Here is a 13,860-nt window from a genome sequence, read left to right as displayed (position 1 = left end):
ACGTACCATCCCTGATGGAACATTGGCTTTCAAACACAGCAAAACTGTTGGCTTCAAGGTTCCAAAGGAACGATTGACATTGCTGCTCAATTGCAATATGGATAGTAGTGAAAAGCTCGAGCCATTGGTGATTGGGAAGAATCAAAATGCTCAGTGCTTCAAAAACATTAAATGTCTGCCTTTTGAATTTGAAGCAACAAAAATGCATGGATGACGGCGACACTGTGGATTGAATGGTTGCAGAAGCTTGACTTAAAAGCAAGGGAGCCCGAGCACGAGGCAGAACTCGGCGGCGGCTCGAGAGTACCTTTACTTTTACTTTGTTTTCTATTTTCTGTCCTGCAGCGCGGACCGGAAAGCAGAGGGGATACAGGCAGGCAGCCGGGCAAAGCGGAGGAGAGACAGAGAGGGGCGGAAGCCGGCGAGGAGGGGAAGAAGGCTGATTGGGTAGCGGCGAGAGAAAGCTCCGCCCACCCCCACAGCGTCAGAGGTCGTCTCGGAGCCCGGGCTCCCCCTTAAAAGCAAGGGAGCCCGAGCACGAGGCAGAACTCGGCGGCGGCTCGAGAGTACCTTTACTTTTACTTTGTTTTCTATTTTCTGTCCTGCAGCGCGGACCGGAAAGCAGAGGGGATACAGGCAGGCAGCCGGGCAAAGCGGAGGAGAGACAGAGAGGGGCGGAAGCCGGCGAGGAGGGGAAGAAGGCTGATTGGGTAGCGGCGAGAGAAAGCTCCGCCCACCCCCACAGCGTCGGAGGTCGTCTCGGAGCCCGGGCTCCCCCTTAAAAGCAAGGGAGCCAACGGCTCGCGGCCGTTCGGCACGCGGCGAAGGCGAGTGGCAAAGGCACTCGCCTTAGCGAGAGCCTTTGCGAAGGAGCTTAGAGAAGGAGCCAGAAGCACAGGCAGCCCAGCAGCAAACTCTAACTCAAACTCTAACTCTAACCTAAAAAAAAAAAAAAATAAAATAAAATTTTCTACTGTTCTCATTCTTCTCTTCTCTATCTATTTTTCTACTAGCTGCACACCGGGTACCACTCCTACACACCAAGGGACTTTAGATACACGTCGGGCAAATTCCAGCGCGCCAACTTTAGTCACAAGGAAGGAATAATGGAAGCAGCAGAAGGTCAGCGAAGCTTTCCAGTATACTGCATCGACTGTCACATGTATGTCTACCTCCCTTCCGGGAGGCAGGCCTACATATGCAGTCGATGTCAGGAACTGGCTAGCCTCAAGAAGGAGGTCGGGAGACTGCAGATCAAAGTACAGGAGCTAGAGGGACTCCGCTCCATAGAGGAACCAGAGGATTTTGAACCAACTGAGGACATCACCAGAGAAAACCACTTCAATAAACAGGTCAAAGAGCTCGAAAGATTCATCGAGGAGGCCTGCAGGATGGTAGAGACACAGGATCACCCGCTCTTCAGAAGGGAACAAACGGATGGAGGACAGGACCCGCCAGGACCCACCAGGACCCACCAGGAGCCGAGGGAGAGGAACCTTGCGGAGGAACCAACCAGGAGAAGGAAGGACTGGAGGACCCAATCATCACCGACACAGACCTGAGACCTAGGAGGAAGCTGAGGAGAGGTAAATCTGCTATCGTGGTGGGAGACTCAATCCTGAGAGAAGTGGACAGTCACATAGCAGGAGGCAGAGCGGATCGCCTAGTGACATGTCTCCCAGGGGCAAGGACAAAGGACATCTCCGACAAAATCGAGAGAATCATGGAGGGAGCTGAGACAGAGGACACAGCAGTGATAATCCATGTCGGAACAAATGACGTCAGCAGAAGGAATTTCAACATGACTACACTGACCGAACAGTTTAAGATCCTGGGGAGGAAGCTGAGGACATCCAGACCTGCATAGACATGACTTTAAACTGATAACAAGGGGAAAGCCGATAGTCGATCTGACCTCGACACATCGGACCACAGTATCGAGCAAAGATACTGAGACAGGAACTGGCAACAATGGACTAGAGACAAAATGGACACCACATGGACACAAACCCAAAGATGCAGCACAGGGAACCGAGGGGCATTTAGAGCTAAAGAGCAAAACAAGGAGGAAACAGCCGGAACCAGAGGGCTTTCAAAGAACAAAGAAGCGGGCAGAGGACGAAATAGACACACCGCAGGAGACAACACGCGAGGAGACCAGCAGGAGCAACAAATCAAGAGTAGATCCAAAAGAAAAGGTAACAAACTGGGACTTAAATTGCCTATATACAAATGCTAGAAGCCTAAGAACTAAAATGGGGGAGCTAGAAGTTATAGCCAGAAATAAGGACATAGACATAATAGGAATCACAGAAACATGGTGGACAGAGGACAACAAATGGGATGTGGCCCTGCCAGGGTACAAACTCTACAGGAAGGACAGGGCACACAAGAAGGGGGGAGGAATAGCACTGTATATAAAGGACTCCATTGCTTCATCCAGAATTGAAACAACAATAAGGGCAGACAGTCTGGAGTCACTATGGGTTAAGCTGACAGGAGGGGAAGGAGCTGACATCAAATTGGGACTGTACTATCGCCCACCAGGACAACCAGAAACAAACGACCTGGACCTGGAGGCCGAACTGAGACAGGTGTGCAAAAGTGAAAAAGTGGTGGTTATGGGGGACTTCAACTATCCGGGAATAGACTGGGACATTGGGCACTCAAACTGCACGAGAGAAACTAAATTCCTAGAGGCAATAAGGGACTGTTTCATGGAGCAGCTGGTCACGGAACCAACGAGAGGGGATGCCACTCTAGACCTAATCCTCAACGGGCTAGAGGGACCCGCAAAGGAAGTGGTGGTACTAGCACCGTTAGGGAATAGCGATCACAACATGATCCAGTACAAATTAAACATGGGAACAACCAAGGTGAAAAGAACCACAACGACAGCACTCAACTTCAGAAAAGGAAACTACAAGGACATGAGGAAAATGGTAGGAAAAAAGCTCAGCAACAGCTCAGGGAAGGTGAACACCGTAAAGGAAGCCTGGACACTGCTTAAATGCACAGTACTCGAGGCACAAGACCTGTACGTCCCAAAGTTTAGGAAAGGGTGCAAAAAAAAATCAAACTAAAAACCCAGCATGGATAACAACTGCAGTTAAAAAGGCTATAAGCGACAAGAAATCATCCTTCAAGAAATGGAAAAAGGAACCAACAAGGGAAAACCAGGAAGAGCACAAAAGACACCAGAAAGAATGTCATCGAGAGGTCAGGAAAGCAAAGAGAGAATATGAGGAAAGACTGGCAGGAGAAGCAAGAAACTTCAAACCCTTCTTCAGGTATGTGAAAGGGAGACAACCAGCCAGAGAGGAAGTGGGACCACTGGATGACGGAGACAGGAAAGGAGCGATACAGGAGGAAAAAGAGATAGCTGACAGGTTAAACAAATTCTTCTCGTCAGTCTTCACCAGAGAGGACACAACCAATATTCCGGAACCCGAGGAGATTATAAACGGAGAACAAGATGAAAGGTTGGTAAAACTAGAGGTGAGCAAAGAGGATGTCCTCAGACAGATAGACAGACTAAAGAGCGACAAATCACCAGGCCCGGACGGCATCCACCCAAGGGTACTAAAAGAACTGAGAAACGAAATAGCAGAGGCACTTCGCCAAATATGTAACCTCTCCCTAAAAACAGGGGAGATCCCAGAGGACTGGAAAATAGCAAATGTCACGCCCATCTTTAAGAAGGGATCAAGGGGTAACCCGGGAAACTACAGGCCTGTGAGCTTGACCTCGGTTCCAGGGAAGATGATGGAAGCAATGGTAAAGGACACAATATGCGAATACATAGAAAACCATGGACAACTGAAGGCGAGCCAACATGGCTTCTGCAAGGGAAGGTCATGCCTCACGAACTTGCTGTACTTCTTTGAGGGAATAAACAGCCAGATGGATAAGGGGGAATCCATAGACATCATTTACCTTGACTTCCAAAAAGCCTTCGACAAGGTACCTCATGAACGGCTACTTAAAAAGCTGTGGTACCACGGGGTGCAAGGGGATATCTACCGATGGATCAAACACTGGTTGGCTGGCAGGAAGCAGAGGGTTGGAGTAAAAGGCCAATACTCTGACTGGCAATGGGTCACGAGCGGAGTTCCACAGGGGTCAGTGCTGGGACCTCTACTGTTCAACATATTTATTAATGATCTGGAGGCAGGGACAAAATGTGAGGTTATCAAATTTGCTGATGACACCAAACTCTGCAGCAGGGTTAGAAACACGGAAGACTGTGAAGACCTGCAAAGGGACCTAACGAAACTGGAAGACTGGGCAAAAAAGTGGCAAATGAGTTTTAACGTAGAAAAATGCAAGGTCATGCATGTAGGGAAAAAGAACCCGATGTTCAGCTACAAAATGGGGGGAACACTGCTAGGGGTGAGTAACCTTGAAAGGGACCTGGGGGTGATGGTCGACACATCACTGAAACCATCGGCGCAATGTGCGACAGCCTCAAAGAAAGCAAACAGAATGCTGGGCATCATCAAAAAAGTTATTACAACCAGGACGAAGGAAGTCATCATGCCGCTGTATCGCGCAATGGTGCGCCCGCACCTGGAGTACTGTGTTCAATACTGGTCACCGTACCTCAAGAAGGACATGGCGATACTCGAGGGAGTGCAGAGGAGGGCGACTAAACTAATAAATGGTATGGAAAATTTTTCATACGCTGACAGGTTAAAAATGCTGGGGCTGTTCTCCCTGGAGAAGAGGAGACTTAGAGGGGACATGATAGAAACCTTCAAAATCCTTAAGGGCATAGAGAAAGTGAATAAGGACAGATTTTTCAAACTGTGGGGAGCCACAAGCACTAGGGGTCACTCAGAGAAACTGAAAGGGGACAGGTTTAAAACAAATGCTAGGAAGTTCTTTTTTACCCAGAGGGTGGTGGACACATGGAACGCGCTTCCAGAGAATGTGATAGGCCAGAACTCTGTACAGGGGTTCAAGGAGGGTTTGGATAGGTTCCTGGAGGATAAGGAGATAGAGGGGTACAGATATAACTAGAGGTAGTTTATAGAAATAGGCAGAAACCACTTCACAGGTCACGGACCTGATGGGCCGCCGCGGGAGCGGACCGCTGGGCGAGATGGACCTCGGTCTGACCCAGTGGAGGCAACTTCTTATGTTCTTATGTTCTTATGTTTATCTGTTGAGAAGGTGTAGGAGGCACATTGTAATGCTGTGTGATAACTGTGCAGCATACATCAATGACATAAGACTAACCAACATCAAACTTATGTTTCTGCCACCATACACGACCTCTTTGATCCAACCTATGGACCAGGGGATAATCGCCAACTTCAAACGTCATTACAGGTTGCTCGTCTTAAGATATGTGATGGCAGTGATTGATGCAAGCATGGAATCCAGCCCATGAGCTGCTGAGCTCGCAAGAAAAATGACAGTGCTCAACTCTCTTCACATGGTACGGGAGGTGTGGAGTCGAATCTCATCATCCACAATTTCAAATTGCTATTGACTGGTGAGCTTCATTCATGCATCTGATGAGACAACTGAAGCTGACACTTCGTCCACTGAACTCCCAGTTGGACTCTCACCACAAGAGTTTGAGCTGTATGTCACCGTTGACAACGATGTGCCCACATCATCCGACAGCATTAATTCCGATATCTGTACAGTCATAAAGGACACTGCAGACAACAAGAGTCTGATGAGAATGGAGATATTGTTGTGGTCATCACAACTAATGAAAACACCTGCAGAGATTGTTTCCTTCTCAGATGCGCTGAAGTCCCTATATAGACTGCTTTTTTATCTAGAGATAAATGGATGCACGACTATGGACAGTTTTACAGCATCAGTAGTCAGATCCACAGCCTGAATCATGTAATATGCATGCAGAAAAACAATGACTGATTATTTCAGTACAATGTTGGTTTAAAAAAAAAAAAGTTTACAGTGCTGTTTCTAAAACTGAACCGTGTTAAATTGTGTGTTTTTTGGCTGAATAAAAGTTTTATTGCATTTGACTACAGCTTCGGAGAGGAAGTTTCGGGCCAGCCAGGCAGCGATTGGCTGGCCCAGAACTTCCTCTCTGACGTCAGAATTGACATCAGGGGAGGCTTGTGCAGTTGTGGCTGCATGCACCTGATCTGTGCTGATCTGAGCTGCATCAGAGAAATCCCGGGCTCCGTGATCGCCTGTCCCGTTGTCCCCATGCATAGCTTCGGGATGCTCTCTCTCTGAAAATGGAACATTTTGGCGTCCCGAAGCTGTGCTTGGGGACAACGGAACAATTGTCAGCGCGCATTTGACTTACCACCATCCTTACCACACTCTGTAGTGTAAGAACCTACCCATAACAGGACTGAAATCTTGGCCTTACACACCAAAAGCATCATAACTACCAAAAACAACCTGTATCTTTTTTAATAACTGCCATCCATAAGTGATTATGTCTTCTAGGGCAGTGTTTCTCAACTCAGTCCTAGAGTACCCCCTTCCCAGTCAGGTTTACAAGATAACACAATGAATATGCATGAAAGAAATTTGCTATAATGGAGGCAATGTATGCAAATCAAGTTTATGCAGATTCAATGTGGATATCCTGAAAACCTGACTGGGAAGGGGGTACTCCAGAACCGAGTTGAGAAACACTGTTATAGGGAGTAATGATTCATCATTTAAATCAGGGGTCTCAAAATCCCTCCTTGAGGGCCGCAATCCAGTCAGGTTTTCAGGATTTCCCCAATGAATAATGCATGAGATCTATGTGCATGCACTGCCTTTCAATGCATATTCATTGGGGAAATCCTGAAAACCCGACTGGATTGCGGCCCTCAAGGAGGGACTTTGAGATTCCCTGCTGTAGAGCGATCTTTATGCAAGCGCAGACCATCTTCTTTGTCTATAGATGGTCTGCGCATGCTCTCCATGCATGGAAGAGCTGTTTTCTTTTTTTTCGCGAGCTGAAACATGTCTCGCGAGCCCGTTTACTCTCCCATGTCCCAGGCAAGCCTGCCCTTCCCCCAAAGTGCAAGCCTGTGGTTATAATCCACAGGTTTAGAGCGGGGCTGCACTGCGGGGAAGGGCAGTTGTTCTGATGTTCTCTGGAAAGGAAGGCGAAGGGCTGTTACTGAAGCAGGGAGTGGAGCTGAGGAGCAGCTTGTGGGGCTCAGGCTAGCCTGGGACACGGGAGAGTAAACCACATCTGCCCCTACAGCTTGGCATTCAAATCCACTAAAGGATAGTGAGTCAATCGCTGTTGGCCGATTCCTGGCCAATTTTAAAACAGCGATTGATTCACTATCAAGTTTGCATGCAAATGATTTGCACGGAGGTACAAATCATTTGCATGCAAACTCCAACTCAAAAACAATTGAGTCGGGGCAGAGCCCTGACAGTGACAGGAGAAGCAGCCTCCTGTCACTGCTGTCTGGGCTTCTGCCGGCTTTTTTTTATTTTTAATCGGGCAGATGCGGGGCATGTACTAAACACACAAAATAACTGCTCAATTTTTTTTTAAAAAATTTAAAAGCCCCCTAACAAAGTGCCTCCTCCCTCCCCGAACCCCCCAAAAATGCCCCCTTAATGCAGCCCTGCCAAAGACAAAGGCAGGAGGGATGCCAACTCCCTTCTGCCATCACAACCCCCCCCCCCATCGAAGCCTGTATTGAAGCCTGTCGCCGCTGCCATCAGGCTCGATGCTGCCCACCCCCTCCCCGTGCGCGTACACACAAATGAATATGGCAGGAGAGATGCCAACTCCCTCCTGCCATCGCAAACCCCCCTCCCCCTACCTTTAGCAAACCCACCATCTGCCAGGCTGGGCCTGGCCCACCCTCTCCCCGTACCTTTAAAAAGTTGGGAGCAGGAAGAGTGCTCCAGGCCTCTGAGGACGACGAACTGCGCCCCTGTGCATCATGTGATGCACAGGGAGGAGCCTAATGCTCTGTTTGGCTGAGGCACCCCAGGCCCCTCCCAAAGGAGGAGCCCGAGGTGCCTCAGCCAATCAGATACTTTCTTAGGGAGGAGTCTAAGGAAGTCTCTGATTAGCCAATAATAGTCACAGATATAGACTTTCTGCTTAGCATACAGCATCCTGGTCCTAACTTTTGGCCTTCTGTACAGATTTAACCCCTAGGTGACATTTTCACAAATTACATGCTACTCTACTGCTCAAGGCTACGTGCACAAACCAGCATGTACAAAGCATGTAGTTATTTTTGATGCACATATTTTGTGTGACTTTTTAGAGAGAACAGTGCCAGGCTATGATCTCTTTTTTTTTTTTTTTTTTTTTAATTCTTTATTGATTTTTCAAACTACAAATGCGCAATAAATGATTCACATATTTACACATTACATAATAAGCACAAAAAAAACTTACAAATACTACTGCATAATGAAATTTCCCCCACCCTCCCAGCTAATAAACAAATCCTTGAATCAATTCCAATTCTATTCCCTTCCCTCCCTCCGGATATGAATGTTTACTTGACTATAAAATTAAATTAATTATTCCCCTTTACAGTATTTAGCCAATGGCTTCCAAACATCATAGAAACATAGAAATAGGCGGCAGATAAGGGCCCACGGCCCATCTAGTCTGCCCACCTTAATGTCCCTCCCCTACCTTTGCCCTGTGAATAGATCCCATGTGCCGATCCCATTTGGCCTTAAAATCAGGCACGCTGCTGGCCTCAATCACCTGTAGTGGAAGACTATTCCAGCGATCAACCACTCTTTCAGTGAAAAAGAATTTCCTGGTGTCACCTCGTAGTTTCCCGCCCCTGATTTTCAACGGAATTCAACATCCATAAAATTCTTAAAACGTCCCTGTTGTATGGCCATGCAACGTTCCATTTTATAAGTATAACACAAGGATTCCCACCAGAATGTGTAGTTCAACCTATCCCAGTTTTTCCAATTTCTTAAAATAAGCTGCATGGCAACCCCTGTCATTACAAAAAGTATCTTGTTATTTCTCACAGATAATTGACTTTTAGCTCTCATAAGTGTACCAAATAAAATAGTATCATAATGTGCATGAACCATGAGAGTTATTTCAGAATTACCATCACATTAATAATAATGAGATATTTGGTGACTTTACAAAAATAAGTACTTCCAGTCTGAGCTCTTTTGATGCTTTCTTTTCATTCCAAGACACCCATACACAAACAACTTATCTCTGATGGGAGGATCAGAATGAACAAAAATACCTGAATCATCGCAGGTAAATATTACAATATCTTTCCCTTCATTTTGTATCTATATATTTGGAGACTGTTCTGTTTCCATGAATGAGCAGACATTAAAACCTACTGACCAAAAAGCACTGAAACAGAATATAATTCACACTTTGGAATACAACAAATTTAACTTGCTAAAAAAAAAATAATAATAATAATAACAACCTATACCTATAATGTACAGTAGATTGCTAATTTTCTAGCATTCAAATAATATATAATTTGAGTACAAAACATCGTCATCATTCGGCATTAATGTAAAAAAAAGTAGCTTGAATATTTATAGCATGATTACCACATATTTATAGCATAATAGATGCTCACATTCAGAAAATCTTTAAAACCAAGAGTCAAACTTTCCAAATGTACCAAAAAGAACGCCCTTTCAAAATACATGCACTTTTTAAGCAAGCAAATGTTTTAAGAACCAAAATGTGCTGTTTTATGGTACAGTCTAGTGACTGCTTCGAAGACACACTTTGATATGTTTCGTATCCACTAGTACAAACTTCTTTTCTAATGGGATTCCTTTGACATCCATATATGCAAAACGGTTGCCAGGAATTGGCTGAACGTATGTACGTCGCACAGAGGAGGGAAATCAAATATACTGCATCAGAAGTCATGTTTTTTGTACTTATATCATTGTTAACAGCACTTTCATACACACAGGTCATCGACTTCTTATTGAATTCTCTGCAAGACCGGAATCAGCATTTTATTACCAGCCTTCTCTGGCTACTCGGAATGTCAGACAGTAAAACTCCCTCAAATAACTGCCCGGCAAGTCTTATAGACTGAAAGGACGCTCCGTGCATGTCAGCAGAAACGCAGCAGCCTCTCCTGCCCCACTGCCCCCGTCTTACAAAATCCACTTTCCATTAACTGCTTCAACCATTAATCTACAAACGAGCCCATCAGATCTTGCCAGAATCCAGCCACATGTAGAACTATTCCATCCCTACAGAAGTGTTTCGGCACCAGCCCTCTACCAATTACCGCGGGCTAAAGTTTTTCTTACCTGATTCTTCGCTATCGCTTCCACTATAAAGCCAAATTCGTTTATTTCTTTCGATTCGGTCATGATTATAGATATTTTCGACAAAAATACAATTCTTGCTTTTAAAAAAAACAAACAGAAAACAAGACAGGGCCACGTTTCTTTTGTAGAGTTTTAAGCAAAGGTGTGTGTGAGAGGGGGGGAACCGCCCACAGTTATTAGTACTGTGTGAAAGAGAAGAGAATAGCACAGCTGGAGCTTTATTGTTTTCGGAACGTGATGTGATCCTGGGTATCGACTATCAGAGAACGCCGCATTTCAGCAAAGGAAACCAATGGCAGCCTGCGGGAGCTCGAGCCGAGGCGTGTCCACCCCTCGCGCCTCCTTACTACCGGGAAGAACTCATTTTCCTACAGCTGCGGGGGTCGAGGAGGCGCCAGAAAAAGCAAACGTTTTAAAGCGAGTTGTCAGAAAAGTTAGTGCGTCAAGTGAGGTTTTCTAAGGACGAAATTAATTTACCTTCAAGTTCAAATGTGCAAGATCTAAGATGATTATTCTTGCTTTATTAGCAGTGAAAGATAAGGAGGGCTGTAATGAAAATGATTTTATGATAAAGATGATATCTAAATGAAAAGAATGGTTAAAATACACAAATCAGGGATACAATAGGTCTCATATGTGCTAAATGGAAAGAAAGTGAGACGTGTCACAGGTGTTCAAAATTGTAAAACCTCCATCCGTTATACTCTACCAACTCCAATGCCTTTTCTGATCTGAGGAATAAGAGGTTACCTTCCAAAGCTAATCATTAAATACATTTAGTCCAATAAAAAGGTATTACCTTATTTCCTTTGTTTTTGCTGTATTACGGTATATTATCTTGAAAAGTGGACTAACAAGGCTACAACACGACTCTCTCTTAGTCTGTTCCTCCCTATTTTCTACACGCTTCATTGGAGCACTTATTTCTCAGGAAAAGATCAGGTAATCGGAAGTGAAAACTACCACAAGGGGAAAAGAATTTGGCTACATTAAAAGCACCAGACAGAAAACAAATATCTTAAAACCATCAACTGTAATTAGGCAGGGCTTGAAATGCAGAGTTCATAAACAGCAACTTGACAGCTCATTTCGCACTGTAGCTAGAAACGGTGGGTCGTTGTCCAAATCCAGAGGATCGTTTAAAGGGTGTGTGTGGAAGTTCCTTTAATTACCATGTTCACATCTGTCTACTGTTAAGGAAGCAGTACTTCGTTTGATTTGTCAGTTTCTTCTTTCTGTTATTTTCTCTTCTGAATTTTTGCTAAAGTTCTCATTTATTTAAATTAGCAAAAATATATAATCCACTTAACAAAAAAGCCTATCTGTGCCTGTGCAGATAATTAAAACATAATCACACTGGGGCTAGTATATATCTTTTTTTTAATAACCAAATTGCTGAGTTATTTTCATCAGTATGGTTTTCCCGTTCATTTCTTGTCATGATGCAATATTACTTTTTTTTATGTACCTCCTCAACAGGATCTGAAAAGAATTGAGACATAGATGTTTTCAGTACATGTACACACTAACCTCTTCAGGAATTTAAATAAATAAATAAATAAATAATCCAAAATAGAACCTGAACAAAGGAAGCCAAATCCATGTTCTTATTTAAGCTATCCAATATATTTTAAGTGTTGTCAATATTATAAGTAGTTAAAGTTCTATTTGCCTTATTAGGGAGGGGGGGGTTGGGGGAGGGGAGGTTTTTATTAAGAGCTTTTTCATTGTGCTGGGACAGTATGGTTTACATTTTTCTTCATTGGAAAAAAAAGGTGAGTTTGCTGTCATGCAGCACCCTTTATAACTCTGCAGCAGGTTCTTCAAGGAGAGACTTAGAGAACAATTAAAAACTATTAACAGCCAGTGAAGAGAAGAAATGATGAAAATGAATTTGATATACCGCTTTTCTGTGGTTGCAATCAAAGCAGTTTGCCAGATATCATCAGCTTTATAAAATCAATGTCCTGATTTGATTTGATTTTTTTTTTGTGACAATTGAAAGTCTATTATCAAGAAGTGATATACAGTGGAACCTTGGTTTACGAGCATAATTCGTTCCAGAAGCATGCTCGTAAACCAAATTGCTCATATATCAAAGCGAGTTTCCCCATAGAAAATAAGGGAAACTCGCTTGATTCGTTCCCACCCCCCAAGGCCAGCAGTACTGCTCTATCCCCCGCTCAAGAAGGCCCCCCTGCATGATCCAGAATACCCCCCACCACGATCCGGCATCCCCCACGTGATTCAGAACCCCCCCCCCGCCACGATCCGACATCCCCCACGCAATCCAGCACCCCCCGCCCACCCAAACACTTTGCTTACCCTCCATTTGGCACCCGGCACCGGCACCAACGCACAAGACATATCGGAGAATCTCGGAGAGAGCAGGAACTCGAAGGCCTTGAGCATGCACAGATGCTCAAGGCCCAGCAAAAAAGACTGTAGATCTTTGGGCATCGGCATGTCCTGTGCATTGGTGCCGGTGCCGGGTGGCAGATGGAGGGTAAGCGAAGTGTTCGGGTGGGGGTGCCGGATTGCGGCATGGGGGGGTGCCGGATCGCTGGGGGAGGCGCTCGTACATCGAGGCAAGCTCAGTTTGCAAGGCACCAATTTTGTGAATGTTTTGCTCATCTTGCAAAACACTCGCAAACCAGTGCACTCGTAAACCGAGGTACCACTGTACTTTACAAACCGGTAGTCACAATCCAGTGAAGCTCTTAGAGCCTTATGACCGTCTCATAAAAAAAAAAAAAAGTTTACAGAAACTAGGAAACAGAGGAAGGAACAGAATTACTGTAATCCTTAAATATGATCAGGCATCACATCATGCCAACTGGTTCCACAGACAAAAGATTATTTGCATTATATTAGAATAAAGTGCCTACAACAGCTAGACCATGGCAGAGTTGGTGTTTTTTTTTTTTAATCCATTTAGTAGCTATAAATTAATGAATGGAAAACAAGGTATTCTGTTTTAAATTGCATTTATTATGTTATGTAATTAGTATCACTACTTTCTGCTGGTAACCAGCCCACCAATGAAATGTTTGCCACATTAAATGCATACATACATACATATCAGAAGTTTATAAACTCCTTTCCAAATGAGCCAACATCCTACATGTAGTTTTAAAATTCATCATCGTAGTTAGTCTTGGTGACTTAAGCCAATGAGTGCTTGATCTATTTTCATGCATGTAAAATGTTGTATTACGGGGGCATAAGTCATATAAAAGCTAAGGATTGGGTCCTAGATAAAAGGTACATGTCTTGTAAACAAATGTCTTAAAGGTAACCAGTACATATTTATATTAAGAAATGGTGGGAAGGGAGCCTAAAGACACAAAGGGGCCCTTTTATTAAGGCGCACTAACCAAGTTAGAGTGTGCTAACATAGAATATAAATGCTCTGCTCCAAAACAAGGAAGTGACATTGGAGGGGGTAAACCAGCAGCCACGGGGAAGTGCAGAAAGGTCCTGCAATGACTCAATTTAAAGTTTACTTCCATTGCTGCTGTTTCAGGAAAGCAGCAGCGGCGGCAGAGTAGGGAGGGTGGTTGCAGACCCAATGGGCTGGCTGTG

General features: G+C 44.6%; 1 protein-coding gene across 1 annotated transcript in view; it reads right to left on the bottom strand.

Annotated features, from left to right (window-relative positions):
• TRIM36 (tripartite motif containing 36) overlaps positions 1–10,681 on the bottom strand; it is a 213,752-nt gene extending 203,071 nt beyond the window's left edge. The window contains exon 1 of the mRNA XM_033929084.1: positions 10,255–10,681. Coding sequence (XP_033784975.1) covers positions 10,255–10,317 — 63 coding nt within the window. The 5' untranslated portion in view covers positions 10,318–10,681. The remainder of the gene's footprint in view (positions 1–10,254) is intronic.
• Between the last annotated feature and the right edge of the window lie 3,179 nt (positions 10,682–13,860).

The sequence above is a fragment of the Geotrypetes seraphini genome, chromosome 1 (genome assembly GCF_902459505.1).
Source record: "Geotrypetes seraphini chromosome 1, aGeoSer1.1, whole genome shotgun sequence".
In the NCBI taxonomy this organism is placed as follows: Eukaryota; Metazoa; Chordata; class Amphibia; order Gymnophiona; family Dermophiidae; genus Geotrypetes; species Geotrypetes seraphini.
Note: the sequence above shows the minus strand (reverse complement) of the source record. Positions and strands in the feature narration are given on the sequence as shown.